General features: G+C 36.6%; 1 protein-coding gene across 1 annotated transcript in view; it reads left to right on the top strand.

Moving 5' to 3' along the window:
• The window catches only part of ADAMTS20 (ADAM metallopeptidase with thrombospondin type 1 motif 20), a 207,060-nt gene that overhangs the window by 31,956 nt on the left and 148,612 nt on the right, over window positions 1-26,492 (top strand). The window contains exon 4 of the mRNA XM_029205295.1: window positions 22,567-22,826. Coding sequence (XP_029061128.1) covers window positions 22,567-22,826 — 260 coding nt within the window. The remainder of the gene's footprint in view (window positions 1-22,566; window positions 22,827-26,492) is intronic.

Below are 26,492 nucleotides of genomic sequence, written 5' to 3'. Positions count from 1 at the left end.
TTCTCATTTTGCTTAACATACTGTGTTTGGGGTCTCCTTTTTGCAGGCTGCAGGTTCGTAGTTCCCATTGTTTTTGGTGTCTGCCCTCAGTGGCTAAGGTTGGTTCATTGGGCTTATTGGTGGAGGGGACTAGTGCACGTGTTCCAGTGAATGAAGCTGGATCTTGTCTTTGTGGTGTGCAGGTCTGTGTCCGGTGCTGTGTTTTGTGGTGTCTGACCTTATTATGATTTTAGGCAGCCTTTGTGCTAATGGGTTGGGTTGTGTTCCTTTCTTGCTAGTTGTGTGTCAGTGCTTGCTAGTGTCCTTGCATTGTAGCTTGCTGGTCATTGATTGGAGCTGGGTCTTGGTGTTGAGATGGAGATCTCTGGGAGATTTTAGCCAGTTGATATTACGTGGAGCCGGGAGATCTCTGGTGGACCAATGCCCTGAACTCGGCTTTCCCACCTCAGAGGCACAGGCCTGACACCTGGCCGTAGCACCAAGACCCTGTCATCCACATGGCTCAGAATAAAAGGGAGAAAAAAAGAAAGAAAAAAAAATAAAGTTATTAAAATAAATATTAAAAATAAAAAAAGTAAAAAAAAAAGAAAGAAGAGACCAAACAAACCAAAAAACAAATCCAGCAATGATGACAAGCACTAAAAACTATACTAAAAAAATAAATAAATAAAACGGACATACAGAACCCTAGGACACATGGTAAAAGCAAAGCTATACAGACAAAATCACACAAGGAAGCATATACATACACACTCACAAAAAGAGAAAAAGAAAAAAAAATATATATCATTGCTCCCAAATTCCACCACCTTAATTTGGGATGATTTGTTGTCTATTCAGGTATTCCACAGATACAGGCTACATCAAGTTGGTTGTGGAGATTTAATCCGCTGCTCCTGAGGCTGCTGGGAGAAATTTCCCTTTCTCTTCTTTGTTGGCACAGCTCCTGGGGTTCCGCTTTGGATTTGGACCCGCCTCTGCATGTAGGTCGCCTGAGGGCATCTGTTCCCCCTCTCAGACAGGATGGGGTTAAAGGAGCAGCTGATTCGGGGGCTCTGGCTCACTCAGGCCGGGGGTAGGGAGGGGTACGGATGCAGGACGAGCCTGTGGCAGCCGAGGCTAGTGTGACGTTGCACCAGCCTGTGGCACGCCGTTGAGTTCTCCCGGGGAAGTTGTCCCAGATCATGGGACCCTGGCAGTGGCGGGCTGCACAGGTTCCCTGGAAGGGAGGTGTGGATAGTGACCTGTGCTTGCACACAGGCTTCTTGGTGGCGGCAGCAGCAGCCTTAGCGTCTCATGCCCGTCTCTGGGGTCTGCGCTGTTAGCTGCAGCTCGCGCCCGTCTCTGGAGCTTGTTTAGGCGGTGCTCTGAATCCCCTCTCCTCACGCCAGGAAACAAAGAGGGAAGGAAAAGTCTCTTGCCTCTTCGGCAGGTCCAGACTTTTTCCCAGACTCCCTCCCGGCTAGCTCTGGCGCACTAGCCCCCTTCAGGCTGTGTTCATGCCGCCAACCACAGTCCTCTCCCTGCGCTCCAACCGAAGCCCGAACCTCAGCTCCCAGCCCCCCGCCCGCTCCGGCGGGGGAGCAGACAAGCCTCTCGTGCTGGTGAGTGCTGGTCAGCACCGATCCTCTGTGCGGGAATCTCTCCGCTTTGCCCTCCGCACCCTGTTGCTGTGCTCTCCTCTGCGGCTCAGAAGCTCCCCCCCTCTGCCACCCGCAGTCTCCGCCCGCGAAGGGGCTTCCAGTGTGTGGAAATCTTTCCTCCTTCACAGCTCCCTCCCACAGGTGCAGGTCCCGTCCCCATTCTTTTGTCTCTGTTTTTTCTTTTGTCCTACCCATGTATGTTGGGAGTTTCTTGCCTTTTGGGATGTCTGAGGTCTTCTGCTAGCGTTCAGTAGGTGTTCTGTAGGTGTTGTTCCACGTGTAGATGTATTTCTGATGTATTTGTGGGGAGGAAGGTGATCTCCACGTCTTACTCGTCCACCATGTTGAAGGTCTCACTCTGTATGTTTTGTCAAGCTGATAGGTGGGTTGAGTGTGAGAGTTGACAGTAAAAATTGTCACAGATAATTCTATGTTTGTTTGTTTTGCCTGAACAAATGGAAGGATGGAGTTGTCACTTGCTAAGATGGGGAAGTCTGAGGGAACCACAGGTTAGGAGGGAATAAGAGGAATTAGGTTTTAGATATTTTGAATTTAAGGTGCCAATTAGTTATCCAAAGGGAGAATAGTCAGGTAGGCAATAGAAAATATGAGTTGGGAGCTCAGTAGGGGAATCTGAGCTTGGGATAATAATTTGGGAGTCATACCATAAATTATATTGAAAGATAAGTTTGTGTGAAATTGCATAGGGAATGGATTAGAAAGAGAAGAGAAAACGTCCGAGGACTGTACTATATGGGCCATGTCGATTTTTAGCAGTTGGGGAGATGAGGAGAAAACTAGGAAGACTGAAAAGTAGAGGCCAGGGTGATAATTAAAGAGAACCCTGAGGAATGTGTGCCCCAAAGCCAAGTGAAAAAAATTTTCAAAAGGTAGGACTGATTAATTAGCTAAATGATGCTGAGAATTCAAAGAACATGAAGATTTAGAACTGATTATTAGATTTTGCAAAGTAGAGATGATTGGTGACCCTAACTGTTGTGCTGACTGGAATGGGTTCCAGAATATTTTCAGGAATAAAACTCATAAAATTAAGGTATTATTAAGGAGACTTAGATGAACTATCTTTAGGCTTTCCTTGTTGAGGACTAATCCTGTCAATGGTGAAAACCTTCATAGAAAAGATGATATATTAAACTTTGGAATGTAGTATAAAATAAAATAAAATAAAAGATGAAATAAAATAAATCTTTGAAATTAAGAGCTCAATATATCAATTTCAAACTTTGATTTATTCCTTTTGTCAAAATCCAGAAAGAGTGGACTTAATAAAACTACCAAAAGCAGTGTAAATAAGTTTATTTTGTGTAAAAGTTAATTGAGATGTTTCAAAGAAATTGAAAACATTTAGCATAACATTTATTCTGAAAAGTGTCCTTATATGTCCATCTGTTTTGCATAGTATTTTTTCTTCCATTGGTTCTTATATCTGTTGTTGTGCCAACACCAAAAACAATGTTGCTAAAAATAGTCCTAAAAATAGTATAGCTCTATTATAAGTCTTGAAATGTGGTAGGACAAGTCCTTGATATATGTAAATTACCCTTTACATTTCCATATATGTATTTTAGAATCAACTTTTTGGTTTCCACAAAAGTTAAAAAGGGATTTTGATTGGATTTAATTGCATCAATAGATCAATTTGGAGCAGTGACATCTTTCTAATATTGTCTTCTAATCCATCAGTATGGCATATCCCTATATTCTTGCTTAATTTCCCATTTAATATTTTATAGATTTATTTGTAGAGGTCTTGTGTCTTTGTTTTCTTCCTGGGTATTTGGTCAGTTTTGACACTATTGTAAATGGTATAATTTTTAAAATTTCATCTTCTAATTATTGTACATAAAAATGCAGCCAAACTTTATGTTGATCTTTATTTTTTTATTTTTAAAATTTATTTTATTTATGGCTGCATTGGGTCTTTGTTGCTGCGTGTGGGGTTTCTCTAGTTGCGGCAAGCAGGGGCTGCTCTTCATTGCAGTGCGTGGGCTTCTCATTGTGGTGGCTTCTCTTGTTGTAGAGCATGGGCTCTAGGCACACGGGCTTCAGTAGTTGTGGCACATGGGCTTAGTAGTTGTGGCTCATAGACTCTGGAGCACAGGCTCAGTAGTTGTGGCGCACAGGCTTAGTTGCTCCGCGGCATGAGGGATCTTCCTGGACCAGGGCTCGGACCCATGTCCCCTGCATTGGCAGGTGAATTCTTAACCACTGCACCACCGGGGGAGTCCCTATATTGATCTTATATTTAGCAACTGTGCTCATATATTCTAATAGTTTATCTGTTCATACTTTTGGGTTTTGTACATGAACAATCATATAAGACAGTTTTATTTCTTCCTTTGAAAGATTATTTCAACATTTTATTTCTTTTCTTGCCTTAATGCACTGGCTAGGATTTCTAGAACAATGTTGAATGGAAATGGCAATGATGAAAATCCTTGCCTCATCACCAATTTTGGAATGAAAGCTTTTGACCTGTTCTGATGTGTGCAATGTTTACAACAAAATGTATGTTTTTCTTAGGAAGAAAAATCAATTTTTATCTGATTAAGAAAGTTCCCCTGAACACCTGCTTTATTAAGAACTTTTATTATGACTGGATATTGAATTTTATCAAAACATTTTATGCTGCCTGTACCAAGGTGATCATATTTTCCCCCTTTGTTCAGTTATTTGATTCTCAAATGGCAAGTCTGGCTTGGGTTCTTATCAGACTAGGTTTGCAAATATTTTCTTTAGACTTTCTTCATCTATGTTCATGAATGAATATGGTTTGTAATTTTTCCATGGAAAAGAGCAAGCAGTATGAGGGCCTATTGAAAAGAATGGTTAAAATGATGGACCATGGAATATGAGCTGTATAATCATTTTTGTTTTATACACTTGATATTCTTTTAGAGTTACTCAGGAGGTAAAGGAGAGAAGTCAATAAATCAATAGGTTTGTGGAGAGCAATACATGTAAAATTTTCTATCTGAAGTATTAGATTACTAATCAGCCGGATAGCTCCTTTTACAGTTTTCTTTTGGTCTACCAAACGGCAGATGCTCAGTGAAGTAAATTTCTATCTTTGGCTTGCTACTGTTGAGTCACATTATGCTTTCCTCATGAAGCGGGTGCAAGATTCTAATTATTTGCAATTAAAATCCAATTCAGAATTGCAGCATTCAAAAGCAGCTCTGCTTAAAGACATTGAGACATGAGACTGGGCTGCTCTCACAATGAGTACAAATGTAGGGGAAAACTGCACAAGGATGGGCCATGTTCTTGGCTGGTCTCAGCCTGTGTTCCACTATTTGTGAAGATCATTACTTCCAGAATGAAAGTTGGGCCAATGGCCAGGTCAGTGACAGATACACTGTTTCATGTGGAGAACATCCAGATCTCTGGATCTACCCCAAGAAGGCTTCTTTCTTGGGCTTTTCTTCCTTGGAAGAGAGTCAGAAAACTGAAGAGAAAAACTCCCTTCCCACTCTGATCTGTCAGGCTGCAGTTTGCAACTTCTTTTGCATAAATACAAATGTACCTGGATGTTACAGTCACTTCCTTGTGTAAGACTGATGGAAACATTCTTTCAGAAAGTGGTGATTTGTTAAATTCTGAGGTGTAGCATAAAATAAAATACCTGCTTGAAAATATGAGTTCAATCTATCTAATTTCAAAGTTGGATTTTTTCCCACTTTTGTCAAAAACTAAAAATACGGACTTAATAGAAGCTTTTACAAAAGCAATGTGAGTAAAAACTGATTCCATAATATCTATTAAGATATCACATAAAATTTTAATTTTTAACATTTTATATTCATTTAATGACTATCTTTTAATTATATCTCTGAGTTTTTCAGTGTTATATTTATATTTACTTTGGAAAACACCTTTAATATTCCTTATTTTAAAAAATCTTTCAAGCAAATATTAAAGGTTCAAAGAATATTTCATATAAGAATTCTATTTTCAGTCAAAGCTGTTTCAGGAATTTTAGAGTCAGGAGAAGTAGATATATAGTTTAAGAAATAAATTGTAATGACCAGAGTAGCATTGGAATAAAGAATGAGTTTAAGTATAACCTTAGATTACATTTTAGATTTTTATGAGTTATAACTTTATATTCCAAAAATATCCAAGACATAAATTATAGTTAATAACACAAAAGGAAGTGCTCATCTAGGATTTTAATGAGTTACTTAGTAATAGTGTAGAAAATAGTATTATATCAATACTTGAATTGATAGAGCAAATAGGGCGTAATGCTTATATAAGTGCCTATTTTGAACTAAGTTTGCACTTTGGGAGGTGTTTTAGAAGGCTTAGTTAGTACTTAAAATTACCTCAAGGAAGTTCTGGAATGATTCCACATGAATCAGATTGTCAGATAATATGGGAAAACTGAGCTCTAGGAGCAACTCATGCAAAGTTTGAAAAACAGAGGGAGTTATGTTATCTACTGTTAAATAATAGTAAGTGGATATGGTTTAGGAGTGGCTTGCCACGAAGGCTCATCTGAAAACAAGAAGATAAGATTGATAAGGTAGAATTCCGTACTGGTGTCCATTTTAATAGTGTTATGCTATATTCTAATTTTAGCAGCCATGCACCCGTGCAAAATAAACTCACTACATATCAATGTGATATGTAGTGTTCAGCATGAATTCTGAAAAACTAATTTTTCTTTAAAGAATGAAATGATGCATTTCATTTACATGTTCAGTTCCTAGGGTATAAATTTAACTCATTGATAAGATTTTCAAACACCTTTTCAAGCAGTAATGGGGTAGGAGTTTGGAATATCAGATTGTTATATATGTAATTGTACACCTAAACTCTTCTGATATTTGTGTTGGTTGGTTAGTTTGTCTTAGTCTCACTTTGCTTAGAATTTCTGATAAGGGATAGGATTTGAAGATGCGAAAAGGCACAAAATGCAAAGGGCAATACAAGTGTTCCTCTTTTATAACCATCAAGTGTAGAGGTTGGGATGCCAAAAGCTGAAAAGAGACAACTGGTGTGTATTCCTTTCCATTAAAAAAAACCTTAAAGGTTTTGAATTTATGAATGAATATGTGCCTGTTTTCAACTCTTTTTTAATTTTTTTTTTATTTTTTGTGGTATGTGGGCCTCTCACTGTTGTGGCCTCTCCCTTTGTGGAGCACAGGCTCCGGACGCGCAGGCTCAGCGGCCATGGCTCATGGGCCTAGCCGCTCCGCAGCATGTGGGATCTTCCTGGACCAGGGCACGAACCCGTGTCCCCTGCATCGGCAGGCAGACTCTCAACCACTGTGCAACCAGGGAAGCCCTCAACTCTTTTTTTTTTTTTTTTTTTTAATTAATTTATTTGACTGCACCAGGTCTTAGTTGCAGCATGCGGGATCTTTAGTTGCAGCATATGGGATCTTTAGTTGCAGCATGTGCAGGATCTTTAGCTGTGGCATGCGAACTCTTAGTTGCAGCATGTGGGATCTAATTCCCTGACCAGGGATTGAGCCTGAGCCCCCTGCATTGGGAGCGTCGAGTCTTAGCCACTGGACGACCAGGGAAGTCCCTCAGCTCTTGATCTATGCAAGAATCCTTGATCAGCTTGTTAGGGAAATGGTCTTCTACACCTTTAGAGTAAGCCCCTAGGGTTGACTTCTTGAGAATATGGAAGAAGAAAGGGTATTTACTCTGTAATATTTGACCAGTGTGCCCTTTGCCCTGTCAGCACACATAGCAGAAGGAACTAGAATTTCTTGCTGGATATAGGATTAATGTGAGTAATTTGGGGGTTTCCAGTGCCCTCTTTTCTTCTCTCTGAGGGCCAGTAGAGTAAAATGACAGTACCAGGTCTGTCTCAAGTCTATGCAAGTTCGAGCTAAATCCCTTTATATCCAAATCTTGGCTCAACTCTATGATTCTGTAATACAAAGAAGACTAGACCCCATATTTTCATTATGACTAGATAGTTCCTCTTTTAATTTTGTAGGAGGCAGGATTTTCCATTATGACCTTGGTTACTAAATTCTTAACATTCTGCATATATTACCCACATATGACTTTTAGAAGAGTCATGTGATGTGGAATTCAGATGTAATAATTGATATTGAGGAAATATGAATTCATCTCTTTGTTATGCCACTTATTTAGTTGGTGGCTGTTGAAATTTTATGTAACCTGTGTCACATCTCTGTTTTAAAAAGTGTACTGTAATAGTAGCTGATTCAGGGATGCAGTGAGGACTAATGACGTAATGATTCTTTTATATTTCAGGTTTCAGGTGGCCACAGGCAAGTCCATAATCTTCTGCATATTTATTACTAGTAGGTGGAGTTCTAATTATTAACTTGTGAACTGCTTTTAAATAAAGCACTATAAAATATTTCATAATCTAAGTGCCATAATTCTATAATAGTGGTTGAGATTTCTAATACTGACAAATCAGAGAGCTATAGATTTGTATAAGTTTTTATGTTATGGAATATTACTATTAAAAAATATGTTCTGGAATTATATTTATAAGCTATGTTAGCATGGGCAGTTTACTTGACTGTTCCTCACTTTCTTCATATATAAAGTGAAGATAATCACAATACCTACCTTATAAAGTTATTGTTAATAATAAGAGATAATTTATGTGAAATGTACAAGTACCTGGTACATTGTAAGCAGTCACTGAGTATTATGTTTGCCATTATTGCTGCTAGTAGTATTAATAAGAAAACTCAATAGGGTTGCAACATAGGACATTTAATAGATCCAGAAAACAGTTTAAACCATGAGAAAATATAATTTAGATTTCACAGTATACCTGCTATGATCATCCTTTATTTCAAGGCACACCCAGTTCTTTGAGCTGGGAGTGCTACTGGGTATTTAACAGGTAGTTTGACATGTTGATGGTCTAGAATAAGCTTCATTTGATTTCATGCCATCATTTTTTAAATGGATGGTTAGGTGCTATTGGAGAAGTATAAAATTTGTTTACTCATCTGGTCAAATACAGAGCATGAGTATCAGTTCCAGCCTCAGCCCAGAGACTGGAGTAAATGTTGTACTTGATATTAGGAGAGTCAAAGGCAATCTCTCTTGTCTTTGAATTGCTGCTGCACTTCATGATTAGTATTACCCCTTCTCTGATGTTCTGGTCTGATAACTCTTTTGTCTTGTTCCTCAGTGTATTCCTTTCTTCTGTCTCTCTCCTTCTGTCTTCCTTTTCTCCATCTCACCTCCAACTTTCTATCATCCTCATTTTCTTTCTCTTAATCCTTTTCCCTTCTTTCCATGAACATTTGTTGAGCACATACAAAGGGCAGAACACATTACCCAGTAGTGTTCCCAGGCTTTAGGGAGGGTATAGCTTGATGGTAGTGGGGATGACTGTGTTTAGTGGTAGGCTGATGGGGAGGGGCTTGGACTTCGTCTTATGGGCAATGAGGATCCATTGTAATTTCTTGAATAAGGGTGAGATAAAAGAGATGTTTCTAAAAATTAATCTTTTTGGATACCAATGAAGGATGAATGGGAGGGAGAAGAGATTGAAGATGGTGGGACCGTTTGGAGACTCTTTGATTCTTATTTTGCATTTATGATTCCAGCAGTGTTGCTCTAAAGTGAGAAAGACCTGAATGAAGTTAGAGGCAACAATATTGTTGCCAACAGGAGCAATACAGGGAGCATCTTGAAGGAGAAGTGGCAAAACTTGGTGACCAGATGCAAAGGGTAAAGGAAGGATAGGAAGAACGCAATGGTGGTGTACGGTTTAGTGTCAGTATAGTATTTGGAAGTTATTGCTCAGATTAATACAAATGGGGAAACTGGGAATGGGAAAAGAAAATTCCCTCATTTTTATATATTTTGAGTATGAGGTACCAGTAAGACATTCAAGTCAAATTATGGGCTTCTAATTTCATTATTTGAGAAATTTTTTAGTAGTTTATACTCTTATAGATTATAACTTAATCTCCTTGCATTCTAGAATACACTATGCTGTTTTAAGGGTTATATTCACTGATGTAATTTTAAGTATTTTATGTTCTAGTAAGTAGATTATCATTGTTGCATGATGTTTGAGATGTGGTGGTTTGGTCTAAATTAGTTTTGGGTCACAATACACTTGTTATTAATAAAGGACAAGACGTTGTTTAAACATTTGAGTCAATGGAACATAGAAAGACAAGCATTGCATAGAAATGATGTAATTGAATTGGCAAATGAGCTTTGAATAATGCCCATTTATTTAGGGTATTTGGAAAGGTTACATTATCATTATTTGTTATACTTCTTAAGTATAAATATCAGAAAAAAGATAATGAGATAAAACATTTATCCTATAAAATAGTTATAGATACTGTTTTAAAAAATAATATTGTAATTAAAATAAACAGTAAACAAATTCATTGTAATGATTTAAAGGGCACTGAGATTTAATGAAAGAATTTAATAGTTGTTCAGTCACACCTATCCATATGACCAGTGCTAAAAGTTTGAGGTATATATTTCTATATCTTTTTGGCTCATTTTATAAAATTTTATGAGTATATATCAATATTTTGTGAAAGTTTGTTTTCACAAAAATGAGAACATACTATTCATATTGTTCTGCCACTTACACATTTTACTTAAAAATGCATCATGAACATCCTTCCTTATAAAAACACATAGACCTCATTCTTTTTTTTTTCACAGCCACATAACATTCTGTTGTTGAGTTATTCCTGTGCTGAGGATTCTTGGTTTTAAAAGTTTTAAATTGCGTCTCTTGGTTTTTTTAGTTACCAAAGCCATTTGTCTTTGCAAAATTATATTTGCAAAATCAAATCAAAACAATAGTGAAGAAAACTTTCTCCCTAATATTCATTCTGTATATTTCATTTTATTGTCTTACTGCTTTAGCATTACCAAAACAATACTGTATGATAGTGATGAGAGCTGTCCTATTATTTTAACGGCAGTTAGTTTTGTAAATTATTGTTTGTTAAGGACTTGTTAATAATATAATGCAAGTCATGAAGATATGAACCAATACGAAATATAGGATTTGGACAACAACTTATACATGGCCACACAGTTCCTCTGTCACCCACCCTCTCATTCATCCACCTACCTCCCCTCACTTGAGGCATCATTCTGAATGTCATGTTTGTCATTGCTTTGCTTTTAATGTAGTGTTATTACATCCATAGATATTTCTTAAGGTATATACCTTTTAGCTTTTAAGCTATATAAAAATAAGTTGTATTTAATTTTTTCCACTTTTGTCACTTATAGTGACAAAATAGATTTATACTGTTGTGTGTTGAACTATGAAATTAGATTTCTTCTAAATTATTCAATGATTTTGACAGAGTCCTCTAGAATATTCTTATCATTATTTCATTTGCTATAGAGATTAAACTCTTGAGATCTGTACTGATAACACTGTATTTGTCATTAAATTATGGTTTTCTTTCTTTTTTCCTTTAACCTTCATTGTCAAGCAGTATGTTTTAGGGGTTAAAACTGCTGACTCTGGAGCCAGATCCCCAGGATTTAAATCTTAGATGTGCTACTTATTAGTTACATAGGGCTGGATTTTACTAACCCAATTCTATAAAGCTTTTGCTTTTTGATAGGCAAATTTAAACTACCTTTATTATGATATGAACCATTTAGTTAGTTTTATCTGTTTTCATTTTCAGCTTTATCAGTGATTAACTGTTTATGTGAGTTCTGTAATCTGTTTATATTGTAGATTCCTCATTTATAAAATGGGATTAACAATAGTACTTATTTTGTATGCCACTATTAAATTAGTTAATACAAATAAATTTGTCAGAAATGTACAGCTGATCCTTGAACAAGGCGGGGGTTTGGGGTGCTGACCCCCGCTCAGTGGAAAATCCGCATATATCTTTATAGTTGGCTCTTCATATCTGTGGTTCTGCACCCGTGGATTCAACCAACTGAAGGTCATAGTACTATAGTACCTATTTATTGAAAAACATCCACGTATAAGTGGACCCACACAGCTCATACCCATGTTGTTCAAGGCTCTTCTGTACTCTGCTTATAATAACCAATATATTGTGTTATTTGTATTTCATATTAATGATATTCTGATTTCTTTTTTCTCCATTTCCTTACTTTTGCTGAGTTTTCTTTTCTTAAGTCATCCCCCACACTTTTGAAATTAGAAGTTCTACTGAGTATCTTTTTCCTCTGGTGATCTGATTATTTTAACAATTGTATATACACACACCTGATACTTGCTGATATTAAAAGTAAATAATAATTATATCCTTTTTTGCACGAAGCTATGTGACCTATCCCAGTCCCTTCTTGCCCCACTGAAATTTTCCAAAGTGAATATGCCACTTTTCACCATCTCCAGCAGTATACGAGAGGTTCATGGTAATAACATTATATTACCATGCCTTGTTATTTTCAATATTTTTCATTTTAGCCATTTGGGAGGGTAAATAGTCAAGTTTCATTGTGTTTTAATGTGCATTTCCCTGATTATCGAGAAATTTTTGGCACTTTTTTCATATATTTATTGCCTTTGACTTTTGTCTTTTGTGAGATATTCAACTCTCCTATTTTTGTCTTATTTCTTATTTGCAGTGGTTAATTATATAATCTGCATATAAGCCCTTTATTTATTTTTTAAATAGATCTTTATTAGAGTATAATTGCTTAGCAATACTGTGTTAGTTTCTGTTGTACAGCAAAGTGAATCAGCTATATGTATACATATAACCCCATATTTCCTCCCTCTTGAGCGTCCCTCCCACCCTCCCTGTCCCACATCTCTAGGTCATCGCAAAGCACCAAGCTGATTTCCCTGTGCTATGCTGCTGCTTTCCACTAGCTAACTATTTTACATTCAGTAGTGTATATATGTCGATGCTACTCTCATTTTGCCCCAGCTTCCCCCTCTTCCCCTGTGTCCTCAGTCCATTCTCTATGTCTATGTCTTTATTTCTGTCCTGCCCCTAGGTTCTTCAGAACCATTTTTTTTTAGATTCCATATATATGTATTAGCCTATGGTATTCGTTTTTCTCTTTCTGACTTACTTCACTCTGTATGACAGAATCTAAGTACATCCACCACACTACAAATAACTCAATTTTGTTTCTTTTTATGGCTGAGTAATATTCCATTGTATGTATGTGCCACATCTTCTTTATCCATTCATCTGTAGATGGACATTTAGGTTGCTTCCATGTCCTGGCTATTGTAAATAGTGCTGTAGTGAACATTGTGGTACATGTCTCGTTTTGAATTATGGTTTTCTCAGGGTATATGCCCAGTAGTGGGATTGCTGGGTCATATGGTAGTTCTATTTTTAATTTTTTAAGGAACCTCCATACTGTTCTCCATAGTGGTTGTATCAATTTACATTCCTACTAACAGTGCAGGAGGGTTCCTTTTTTCACCATACCTTTTCCAGCATTTATTTTTTTCTAGATTTTTTGATAATGGCCATTCTGACCGGTGTGAGGTGATACCTCATTGTAGTTTTGATTTACATTTCTCTGATAGTGATGTTGAGCATCTTTTCATGTGCCTCTTGGCCATCTGTATGTCTTCTTTGGTGAAATGTCTATTTAGATCTTCCACCCATTTTTTAATTGAATTGTTTGTTTTTTTGATATTGAGCTCCATGAGCTGTTTGTATATTTTAGAGATTAATCCTTTGTCCATTGTTTCAATGAGCTGTTTGTATGTTTTGGAGATTAATCCTTTGTACGTTGTTTCATTTGCAAATATTTTCTCCCATTCTAAGGGTTGTCTTTTAATCTTGTTTATGGTTTCCTTTGCTGTGCAAAAGCTTTTAAGCTTAATTACGTCCCATTTGTTTATTTTTGTTTTTATTTCCATTACTCTAGAAGGTGGGTCAAAAGAGATTTTGCTGTGGTTTATGTCAAAGAGTGTTTTTCCTATGTTTTTCTCTGAGGTTTATAGTGTCTGGTCTTACATTTAGGTCTGTAATCCATTTGGAGTTTATTTTTGTGTATGGTGTTAGGTAGTGTTCTAATTTCATTCTTTTACATGTAGCTGTCCAGTTTTCCCAGCACCAATTATTGAAGAGTCTGTCTCTTCTCCTTTGTTCTTGCCTCCTTTGTCATATATTAGGTGACCATATATGCATGGGTTTATCTCTGGGCTTTCTATCCTGTATGATTGATCTATATTTCTGTTTTTGTGCCAGTACCATATTGTCTTGATTACTGTAGCTTTGTAGTATAGTTTGAGGTTGGGGGGCTTGATTCCTCCAGCTCCATTTTTCTTTATCAAAATTGCTTTGGCTATTCGGGGTCTTTTTTGTTTCCATACGAATTGTAAAATTTTTTGTTCTAGTCCTGTGAAAAATGCCATTGGTAGTTTGATATGGATTGCATTGAATCTGTAGATTGCTTTGGGTAATATCGGCATTTTCACAATGTTGATTCTTCCAATCCAAGAACATGGTATATTTTTCCATCTGTTTATATCATCTGGTGATTTCTTTTATCAGTGTTTTAGAGTTTTCTGGGTACAAGTCTTTTGCTTCCTTAGGTAGGTTTATTCCTAGGTATTTTATTCTTTTTGTTGCAGTGTTAAATGAGATTGTTTCTTTAATTTCTTTTTCTGATTTTTTCATCATTCGTGTATAGGAATGCCAGAGATTTCTGTGCATTAATTTTGTATCCTGAAACCTTATCAAATTCATTGATTAGTTCTAGTATTTTTCTGGTGGCATTTTTAGGATTATCCATGTATAGTATCATGTCATCTGCGAACAGTGACAGTTTTACTTCTTCTTTTCCAATTTGTATTCCTTTTATTTCTTTTTCTTCTCTGATTGCCATGGCTAGGACTTCCAAAACTATGTTGAATAAGAGTGGGGAGAGTGGACCTCCTTGTCTTCTTCCTGATCTTAGTGGAAATGCTTTCAGTTTTTCACCATTGAGTATGATGTTTGCTGTGGGTTTGTCATATATGGCCTTTATTATGTTGAGGTAGGTTCCTTCTGTGCCCATTTTCTAGAGAGTTTTTATCATAAATGGGTGTTGAATTTTGTCAAAAGCTTTGTCTGCATCTATTGAGATGATCATATTTTTTTCCCTTGATTTGTTGATATGGTGTATCACATTGATTGATTTGCATATATTGAAGAATCCTTGCATTCCTGGGATAAACCCCACTTGACCATGGTGTGTGATCCTTTTAATATGTTGTTGGATTCTGTTTGCTAGTATTTTGTTCAGGATTTTTGCATCTATATTCATCAGTGATATTGGTCTACAATTTTCTTTTTTTGTGATATCTTTTTCTGGTTTTGGTATCAGGGTGATGGTGGCTTCGTAGAATGAATTTGGGAATGTTCATCCCTCTGCAATTTTTGGAAGAGTTTGAGAGAGATCAGTGTTAGCTCTTATCTAAATACTTGATAGAATTCACCTGTGAAGCCATCTGGTCCTGAGCTTTTGTTTGTTGGAATATTTTTAATTACAGTTTCAATTTCATTACTTTTGATAGGTCTGTTTATATTTTCTAATCTTCCTGGTTCATTCTTGGAAAATTGTACCTTTCCAAGAATTTGTCCGTTTCTTCGTGGTTGTCCATTTTATTGGCATATAGTTGTTTGTAGTAGTCTCTTATAATCCTTTGTATTTCTGCGGTGTCAGTTGTGATTTCTCCTTTTTCATTTCTAATTTTATTGATTTGCTCTCCCTTTTTTTCTTGATGAGTCTGGCTAATGGTTTATCAATTTTTTTTATCTTCTCAAAGGACCAGCTTTTAGTTTTATTGATCTTTGCTATTGTTTTCTTCATTTCTATTTCATTTATTTCTGCTCTGATCTTTATGATTTATTTCCTTCTACTGACTTTGTGTTTTGCTTGTTCTTCTTTCTCTAGTTGCTTTAAGTGTAAGGTTAGATTGTTTATTTGAGATTCTTCTTGTTTTTTGTTGTGAGATTGAATTGCTATAAACTTCCCTCTTAGAACTGCTTTTGCTGTGTCCCATAGGTTTTGGGTCGTTGTGGTTTTGTTTCATTTGTTTCTATGTATTTTTTTAATTTCTTCTTTGATTTCTTCAGTGATCTCTTGGTTATTTAGTAGTGCACTGTTTAGCCTCTATGTATTTGTGGTTTTTACAGTGTGTTTCCTCTAATTAATTTCCAATCTCATAGCGTGTGGTCAGAAAAGATGCTTGATATGATTTTAATTTTCTTAAATTTTCCAGGGCTTGATTTGTGGCCTAAGATATGATCTATCCTGGAGAATGTTCCATGAGCACTTGAGAAGAAAGTGTATTCTGTTGTTTTTGGATGGGATGTCCTATAAATATCAATTAAGTCCATCTGGTCTAATGTGTCACTTAAAGCTTGTGTTTCCTTATCAATTTTCTGTTTGGATGATCTGCCCATTGGTGAAAGTGGGGTGTTAAAGTCCCCTACTATTATTGTGTTACTGTCGATTTCTCCTTTCATAGTTGTTAGCATTTGCCTTATGCTCCTATGTTGGGTGCATAAACACTTATAACTGTTATATCTTCTTCTTGGATTGATCCCTTGATCATTATTAGTTTCCTTTCTTATCTCTTGTAACAGTCTTTATTGTAAAGTCTATTTTATCTGATATGAGTATTGCTTCTGCAGCTTTCTTTTGATTTCCATTTGCATGGAATATCTTTTTCCATCCTTTCACTTTGAAGTGGGTCTCTTGTAGACAGCATATAGGTGGGTCTTGTTTTTGTATCTATTCAGCCAGTCTGTGTCTTTTGGTTGGGGCATTTAATCCGTTTACGTTCAATGTTATTATCAATATGTATGTTCCTATTTCCATTTTCTTGATTGTTTTGGGTTTGTTTTTGTGAGTCTTTTTCTTCTCTTGTGTTTCCCGCCTAGAGAAGTTTCTTTCGCATTTGTTGTAAAGCTGGTTTGATGGTCCTGAATTCTCTTAACTCTTGCTTGTCTGAAAATCTTTTGATTTCTCCATCAAATCTGAGTGAGATCCTTGATGGGTAGAGTAATCTTGGTTGTAGGTTTTTTCCCTTTCATCACTTTAAGTATATCCTGCCATTCCCTTCTGGCCTGCAGAGTTTCTGCTGAAAAATCAGCTGATACCTTATGGGGATTCTTTTGTATGTTATTTTTTGTTTTTCCCTTGCTGCTTTTAATATTTTTTCTTTCAGTTTAATTTTTGTTAGTTTGATTAATATGTGCTTTGGTGTGTTTCTCCTAGGGTTTATCCTGTATGGAACTCTCTGTGTTTCCTGCACTTGGGTGACTATTTCCTTTCCCATGTTAGGGAAGTTTTCTACTATAATCTCTTCAAATATTTTCTCAGACCCTTTCTTCTCTTCTTCTTCTGGGACCCCATAATTCGAATGTTGGTGCATTTAGTATGTCCCAGAGGTCTCTTAGATTGTCTTCAATTCTTTCTCTTTTTTTTCTTTGTTCTGCTCCTTGCCAGATATTTCCACCATTTTGTCTTCCCGCTCACTTATTCGTTCTTCTGCCTCAGTTATTCTGTTATTGATTCCTTCTAGTGTATTTTTCATTTCAGTTATTGTGTTGTCCATCTCTGTTTGCTTGTTCTTTAGTTCTTCTAGATCTTTGTTAAACATTTCTTGTATTTTCTCAATCTGTGCCTTCATTCTTTTTCCGAGATTCTGGATCATCTTTACTATCATTACTCTGAATTCTTTTTCAGCAGATCGCCTATTTCTTTTTCATTTATTTTGTCTTGCAGGTTTTTACCTTGCTCCTTCATCTGTGACATATTTTTTGCTATCTAATTTTATTTTTTCCTCTTTTTTATGAGTGGGATTGTGTTAATGGTTGCTTGGCCTAAGGCTTTGAACCCTGGAGTGTGTAGGCTGTTGAGTAGAGCTGGGCCTTGGTGCTGTGATGAGGACCTCTGGGAAACCTCACTCCAATGAATATTCCCTGGGATCTGAGGTTCTCTTGTAGTCCAGTGGTTTGGACTTGGAGCTCCCACCACAGGAGCTTCTGCCCGACCCCCAGCTCGTGAATCAAGATCCCGCAAGCCATGCGGGGGTGCAAAATTATCCAGCTATGTTAGAAAAAATATAAAAATAAAAATATAGATGAAACAACAACTGGAAGGTAAAACAGAACCGCAATAGTAAAAAGGAAGAGGAGGAAAATGAAAAAGTCGTAAAGGCCTTGGCTGTGGAGGGCAGGGCCTAAGCAGGGGTGAGGTTTGGGCATATGCTTAGTACCCACAGGGCTGGAATTGGCGGGGTGGGTTGGGGTGTGGGGGTTGGGGCTTAGGCTCAACGGAATAGAAGAGGCCCAGGTGTGCCCCCCACCCCTGGTCTCAGAGGGTGGGGTACCCCCCCAGGGAGGCCAGTAGGCTTCCTGGGCTCAAGTGGGTGGGGAAAATGCCCTCAGCTCCTCTCCTGCTCCTCCTGTCCTGGAGGATCCCTCCCATCTGCCTCTCCTGATCTCCCTGGCTGCCCTCCTATGCTCTCAGGACCCACATGGCCTGGAGGGGGCTTTGGAGGGTGGGGGACTGGCCTGGGAACTCAACAGGCTCCCCATGCTCAATTCGGTGGGGCAAACACTTTCCACTCCTTTCCTGCTCCTCTGGTCCTGGAGGGCCCCTCCTGCCTGCCTCTCCTGTTCTCTCCTGTCCTCCCTTCTATGCCCCCAAGACCAACCCAGGCCGGAGGGGACCTCTGAGGGCGTAGCACCGGGCCCGAGAGCCGGGCAGACTTCCCCAGCTGATTGGGCAAGGGAGATGCTGGGTCTGTTCCCCCCAGTCCGAGTCCCTGAGGGTCCCTCCAGGCATGGGAACCCCCCCGCCTCAGTCATCCCTCAGGGGCACCAGTTCTGTCTGGCCTCCACTTCTCCCTGCTCAGTGCCCCCACGTCCTACCAGTTTGCTTGGGGGTTCTTCCTGTCTCCTTGGGCGTCGGGGTCTCCTACCAGCATCCGGCAGGCACCCTAATTGTGGGGAGATGTGAACTCTGCGTCTTTCCACACTGCCATCTTGACTCCTCAAGCCCTTTATTTATATTTATTGCAGATACCTTCTCCTACTCCCATAGTGGTAAACACAAATTCAAAGTCTTAACTTACTCAAATGAAGAGTCTTTATGGTTAGTATTTTTTGTGTCCTAAAGAGTCCTGTTTTAAAAATAACCAGATCTTGAAGATATTCTGATATATCGTCATTTAAAATCCTCATAAAACATGTTTGGGATCTTTCTCCCTCTTTTTTTTTTTAATTCTTAGAAAAGTATTTGAGAAAGTAGAGCTATTTCTTCTTTAAATGTTTAATCATATTTACTGGTGAAGCCCTTTGAGACTGGATTTTGATTAGAGTTCAATTTTTTTAAAGTTATGTGGCTATTAGGCTTTCTAATTCTTTATGGGTCAGTTTTGATATTGTAATTTTTTCAGAAATGTTCTAGAAAACATTTCTGAATTTTTTTGCATCAAGCTGTTTATAATGTCTTCTTAATGTTTACAGGATCCTGATATTTGCTATTTTTTCCTTTTTCAATTGATTAATTACTCCAGAATTGAATTTAAAATTTATATATTCTTTTGTTCTAGAGACTTTTTTTTTTCTGTGCTATATTACTATATCCAGTGTTTTCATTCCAGTTTGGAATTCTATTTGTTTCTTCATTATTTCAGCCTGCAAAGAACCACCTATTCTAACTTACTGTCAGTCTGACTCCTTCAAGACATAGTGCTTCATCAAATGTGTTGTTTAACTTACTATTAGCCAGTGAGATGTTTGATTTCTTAGCACCCAGGCTGGACAGACTTTGGGAGCTATCTCAGGTAGTGAGATATTGACAGGCCCTGGTAACTAACCATTCAACTTTGTTTCTATGATTTTGACTATTTTAGATACCTTGTAAGTGGAATCATACAGGATTTGTATTTTTGTGGCTGGCTTATTTTTAGTTAGCATACTGTCCTCAAGGTTCATCCATGTCAGAGCATGAAATAATTTCCTTTTTTAAGACTGAATAATCCATTTTATACATATACCACATTTCATTTATACATTTATCTATCAATAGATATTTGGGTTGCTTCCACCCTTTGGCTGTTGTGAATAATGCTGCAATGAACATGGATGTGCAACTATTACTTCAAGACCCTGTTTTTAATTTGTTTGGATATATACTGAGATGTAGAATTGCTGGATCATATGGTAGTTCTATATGTAAATTTTTTAAGTACTTTTATACTGTTACCCATAGCGGTTGCACCATTTTATAATCTTACCAACAGTTCACAAAGGTTCCAATTTCTCCATATCCTCATTGACACTTATTTTCTGTTTTTTTTTTTAAACAGTTGCCATCCTAATGGGTGTAAAATGATATCTGTTTGTAGTTTTGATTTGCATTTCTCTAATGATAAGTGATGTTGAGCATCTTTTTTTATGTGCTTGTTGTCCATTTTTATATTCTCTTTGGTAAAATGTCTATTCAAGTCCTTTTACCATTTAAGAAATCAGGTTATTTTTATTGAGTTGTAAGAGTTTATATATATATATATATATATATATATATATATATATATATTCTGTATATTACCTGCTTAACTCCTTATCAGATATGATTTGCAAATATCTTCTCCCATTCAATAGGTTGCATTTTCACTCTATGGATTGTGTTCTTTAATGCACATACATTTTTAAGTTTGTAGTCATATTTGTCTATTTTTTGCATTTATTGCCTGTGCTTTGGTGTCACATCCAAATCATCATTGCCAAACCAACTGTCATGAAGCTTTTCCTCTGTTTTCTTTTAGGAGTTTCAAAGTTTTAGGTCTTTCTTTTAGATCTTAATCCATTTTGAGTTAATTTTTTTTTTTTTTTTTGCGATACGCGGGCCTCTCACTGTTGTGGCCTCTCCCGTTGCGGAGTACAGGCTCTGGACGTGCAGGCTCAGCGGCCATGGCTCACAGGCCCAGCCACTCCGCAGCATGTGGGATCTTCCTGGACCGGGGCATGAACCCATGTCCCCTGCATCGGCAGGCGGCCTCTCAACCACTGCACCACCAGGGAAGCCCTTGAGTTAATTTTTATATATGTTGTAAGATAAGGTCCAGTTTCATTATTCTACATGGAGATATCTAGTTTTCTCAACACCATTCGTTGAGGAGCCTGTTCTTTCTCCATGGAGTATCCTTGGCACCCTTGTCAAAGGTCATTTGACCATATATGTGAGGGTTTATTTCTTGGTTCTTTATTTTGTTCCATTGGTCATGCTATGGACATTCTTATACAAGTGTTTTGTGGATATATATTTTCCCTCTCTTAGGTATGTATCTAGGAGTGTAATTGCAGGGCCGTGGGGTACATGTGTAACTTAACTTAGAAATTGCCAGATAGTTTTCCAAAGTGTCTGTACCAACACTTGGTATTATCAGTCTTTTAAGTTTTAGCCATTTTGGTAAGGTTGAGTCACTTTTTTTGTCTTTTGGTTGAATTGTTATTTAAGAACAAATTTAAGGTAACTTTAAGTGCTTCAATATGTGTTCATTTATTTTTTCCTCTTCCCACGAGAGTGTAAGCCTTATTAGATGCTGTTTGCTCCTCAGTTTGTAAATGTTTGCTGACATAGAGTAGGTACTCAATGAAAATTTATTTTGAATGAATGAAGTGGGTGAAAAAATAAATCAAAACATGAATATTTAGCTTCTTTCTGATAAATCTGAGATTTGTATTCATCAGATATATCTGGGATCTTCTCCAGGGTCTAATAATTAGTCATGGATATTTTGGTGGTTGAATCACCCTAGGAAAAATATGGCAGGACAAAGTTTTAGGAATGTATATTCAGTTTGCCAGATTCCCACAATCTCCCACTGAGATGAATTTTAAAACTTAAGAGCATAGTAGCATTAAAAGGCAGGATGGTTTTAAGAATTAGAAAAAGTAGTTCATCTGTGGAAACATTGTTCAAGGACTTTTGTTTCTTTTTTTACAACCATAGGATTACTGCTAATTTTAAGTGAAATGAATTATTTCTGTAATATAGTTTTATATTTTGTCTAATCCTTATAGTACAACTAAATCTTGATTGTTGTGGTATTGATGATTTGCCTTATGAGCTATTCAGGACCTTTTATTTCTTCTTACCTGATGTCTTTGGTCCACTTTTCTGTTCTAAATAGTTTCACTAAACAATTATAAGAGAAAAATAAGAAAGAGAGTAGAGGAATAAATTTAAAGAGAAGGAAAGAGGACAAACACTCATGCTGCCTATGAATTTTTTTCCATTAGCACAAATAAGAATTTAGAAGTGACTTTTATAAATGCATAGGACTTCAAGTAGTTGTCATAATAATCCCTAAGGTTTCAGCAGTTTTAACACTGTATTTATATATAAAGAAATGTAATAAAAATAATCACGTATTTCATATAATCAAGTATTATACAATTTATATCAACCTTTGACTTTCTGGGTTTGAAAAGCCGTCTGTTGTTATATGGGTTCATTTTCTGTTGGTGCTCTTCACATGCTGTATAACAAAAAATATGCTTCTTTTCTGTATTTTGTGAAGTTTCATCCTACAAAATACTTCTCTGTAATGAGATTAGATGCAATCAGTGGCTTGAGGACCTAATTTACCTACTGAAAAAAACATAAGTTCTCCTTGATTTGTTTTTATTTTCTGCCCAGTGGTTAATATATGTTTTGAATAGTCATAGCTGTTAAAATAAGACTTACATACAGTTTTGTTAATGCAATCTATGAAAATGTGAACATTATATTACTATGAGTAGTAATGCTTATGATAATATGGTATAACACTTTAAAATAATTTCTTTTTGTCCTTTTATTTCATATTGGAAGCAGGTGTGTAAGTATTCAATATTTTTGGTTATTCTATTCTGTGCAGTATTTTGAGTCACCTCCAACTTAATGACTCCACATTGTTGTGTTCTTCCCCCACCAGAAAGTCAAATAAAGAAAACCACTTTACCCTTTCATAACTACAGTGACATGAATGAAGATCTTAATATAAAGGAGGAAATAGTTTTAGGAGACTCTTCAAAAAATATATCATTGAAAGATGAAAGAAGTCAATTACATTCCAGGAAAAAACGTTTTTTATCGTATCCAAGATACGTGGAAGTTATGGTTACAGCTGATGCTAAAATGGTTCATCATCATGGACAGAATTTGCAGCACTACGTACTAACTCTAATGTCAATTGTAAGTAAACTTAATGGGTCCTTTGTATTTCCTAAAATGTTTAACATGATATTTTTTCACATTTAATTAAAATGTTTTCCCAAACTTTAGATGTAAGCAAATTGTCTATATTTAAGCCAAAAATATTTCATTGAAATTTAGTTTAAATAGATGTATATAGCAAGTATGCCATTCTGTTACTTGGACAATTTTCTAAAAAATCTAAAATCTTTGAAACAAACCACTTACAGAAATTGCTTGAATCTTTACTTCATCACATGAATGGCTTCTGCCCTCTAGTGACAGGGAAGATCTTAGTAGAACTGATCTTTTGCCGTTTGAATCTGAATTTTTAAACCTTATCTTATTTCTGCACAGAAGGAGGGGATACTAATTTTACTACTACTGCATTCACCAAATCAAATTGGGACACATGATATTTTAAGTTATAAAAGTATTATGCAATAAAAGGATAACCTATTACTAATAGAGCTGCTTTAGCAAATTTGGGGTGTAAGATCACAGTAGTTATAAGAGCTTTTGAGCTGATGTTAATATCTCTTTGAGCAATGGTGGTGCCAGCATCGTTAGAACAGAATTCTAGTGCCAGTAAAGAACACCGGTTCTCTGTTAGTGGTAGCACTCTACGTCCTATATACATGCACGTATATAGGCACCCATATACATATATACACACATATACCTACTGTCTGGGACATTGCTGGATTAAGTCCTGCTGTTTTGAAGTAACTACTAAAAGTACCTCTTTCATTCTCAGGAGTATCTTGGTTTAGTTGATGAATTATATGGTCCCCTATTTATACACATCCAGGATATTGGAACATATCTCATGGCTAGAAGTATCTCTATTCACAGGTAGGGAATTCAGGCCTACTTGGTGGATAAAACTTGACCAGGACACATACATAGTCTATTATAAATTTCCTTTAACAAGAACTCGCCAGTTAAGTTCATTGTGACTTAAAGATCCTAAGACTTTGTTATTTTCCTTACGTATAACATTTTATCTTAAATTCTTATAAGTGCTAAGAATACATGATCTCTGCTGCCTAAACACAGTATCTGGTATGAAATGGGCACTCATTAGTTAGTTAAAGAATGAGTAAATAAGTGATTAAAGTGATACTTTTTTCGAAATAAATGACATTGTAACAGACAAAAACCAGAGATGATCCAAAATGATTTTCCTAAATTTGTACAGTGTAGATGTCTTTTGTTTACTTGAGTTGAATTTTTAAAATGACAACAGAGCTATACATACAGATTTATTCTGATGACTTTTTAACTTCCGAATCTGAAGTAGTTATCTAGATGTGTAATTATCTAGATATGGGTGTGGCATGCTCATTGTGAAGGGATTCTAATGAGAACATTGACATGGAGGATGTTGATTGATATGTAGGAAATTATATCAATTATATGGAACAGTGTGGGATAAGCTTGGCAATTTTAAATGGTTAAAGGAGATACTCATTAAGAAAACTGGGGAGGGGTTAGAGATACTGAAGGAAAATATTAGATTTTATAAATGCAACAGGTTTTGTAGCATGTTAAATGACAACTCCCATATCAGTGCTTTGGAAGTAATGACTAGAAGAAGTCAAGGAACACAAGAGTAATTTTCAAATAGCTCTCAACTACAGTTTTGGTGATGATGCCATCCTCTGAAAAGTTTTGTCATCTGTATTTTACATAAAAATCAATGTAATCACTGTTTAGAAGATATTGTGATGTACCTTGTGTCCATGGGAGTTTTAAAGCCAGAGTTCATCAAGGATAAAGCCGACATTCTGACTTCATGGAAAGTAAATCTGCTTCTGAGATTGCTTGAAACAGAAGACCAGTGCATGCACATACCATTTCCTAGATTTTTAGTCCCACTAGGAGAGCCAATTTCAGTTTAGATGAGATGTTTGTAGATGTAGTCATTTGGTTTGTGTTAAGCTTTCGTTCACAGGGAGATACTGCCACAGGTTGAGGAATAGGGGAACATTCCAAATATAGATGAGGCAGGAGGAAAATTTCAGGAGGGTAAATCTCTCTTTTGAGGTAGTCTTGGTTTTATACATACTTTCTTTCCTCCTCAGAGGCCAAATTTCAGATAACTTCAAATTACCTGGGGTTTTTGCTCTCTTTATTCTTTTTCTCTTTTGTTGAATGTTTAGATAAGGATGCAGGAAAGTCAGCAGACTTTCTGTCAGGTTCTGGACAGTTATTGTTATTTTATTAGTGAAAAAAAGAGGTCATAGCTATATTTGTAGATGTAAACCATGTTAAAGGTGAATGGAAATTTGGAGAAAGAGTTGACAGACTCTTGTTTTGCCTGGGACTTTCTTAGTTTTAGTATTAAAAGTTTCATGTCTCTGGAAATCCCTTAGTCCTGAGCAAACTGGGACAGTTGGTCACACTACATAGAGATAGTCAAATCTAATCCAATTTGTTTTATCTCCACTTGTGAAGTCCATTTCCAAAATTGCTCTAAAGAAGTAAGAGGAATACTATCTCCACATAAATGTCCCCAGATGTTTCCAGTTGAAGAAGAAGGCATTCAAGTTTTGCATATTTTGTCCTAATTTTTTTTTTTTTTTTTTTTTTGCGGTACGCGGGCCTCTCACTGTTGTGGCCTCTCCCGTTGCGGAGCACAGGCTCTGGACGCGCAGGCTCAGCAGCCATGGCTCACTGGCCCAGCTGCTCCGCGGCATGTGGGATCTTCCCGGACTGCGGCACAAACCCGTGTCCCCTGCATTGGCAGGCGGACTCTCAACTACTGTGCCACCAGGGAAGCCCTTTGTCCTAATTTTTAAAAAGGCATTAACTGCATTTCAAGCACACACTCGAGATATTGGTAATGTTTTTTGGTCATAGTAATTTAGGAAAAAGACATGAATATGTGATTTGGACTTGGGATATGATTGAGAGCCATTTAAAGAAAAGTTCAAAGTGATGAAAGAGTTTCTGTGTTGAGCTCCAGATATAGTGGGGGAAGCTGCTGAATGCTTTCAGCATTGAGCAGATCGATTATATACATAATTTAGAAAGAGGATTATTTACACTTACCTATCCTGTACAAAGTAAACAATTATGCTCTCTTCTCAAACTTTTCCTTTGCTTTCAAGAGTTTAAAAATATCTGAGTGCAGTGATATAGAAATAATGTGTGTGATTTAATTCACCTTTTAGAGTGCTTTACTCATGTTGCAAAAATAGCTTAGTGATCTCTATTCAAAGAGTTTCTGGAAATAACATTAAAATTAGCTGGGAAGAGCACATATGTGGTGTATAGTATATTTAATGAAAAAAGTGTGTGTTAAATGAGCAAAGATGTTCAATTATTTGCTATTCCAAAAAATTTATCCTTAGAGAATTTGGGTGACATGATCAGGTTAAAATGTAATTTTACATGCATTATTATTTTTTCAACAGATTTATTTTGATATGCAATGACTTACTGTTTAATTAATCTTGGAAATACTTACTGTGTCAGAAAACTCCACATTCCTTTGGGTTTACAAGGTTTGACTTGATGCTATTCACCTTGCCACAGATTTAATAATGTAAATTTCAAGAGCATCATTTGATTCTCAGGAATTAGCCCTGTTTATTAAAACACAGTTGCTATTAGAGACATTTATCAACTAGAAAGCCTAACCTACATTACACTGACTTA

The sequence above is a fragment of the Monodon monoceros genome, unplaced genomic scaffold (genome assembly GCF_005190385.1).
Source record: "Monodon monoceros isolate NGI ecotype Baffin Bay Population unplaced genomic scaffold, NGI_Narwhal_1 Super_Scaffold_6, whole genome shotgun sequence".
NCBI classification, from domain to species: domain Eukaryota; kingdom Metazoa; phylum Chordata; class Mammalia; order Artiodactyla; family Monodontidae; genus Monodon; species Monodon monoceros.
The sequence above is the reverse complement of the archived record's forward strand: the minus strand, read 5'-3'. Positions and strand labels throughout refer to the sequence as shown.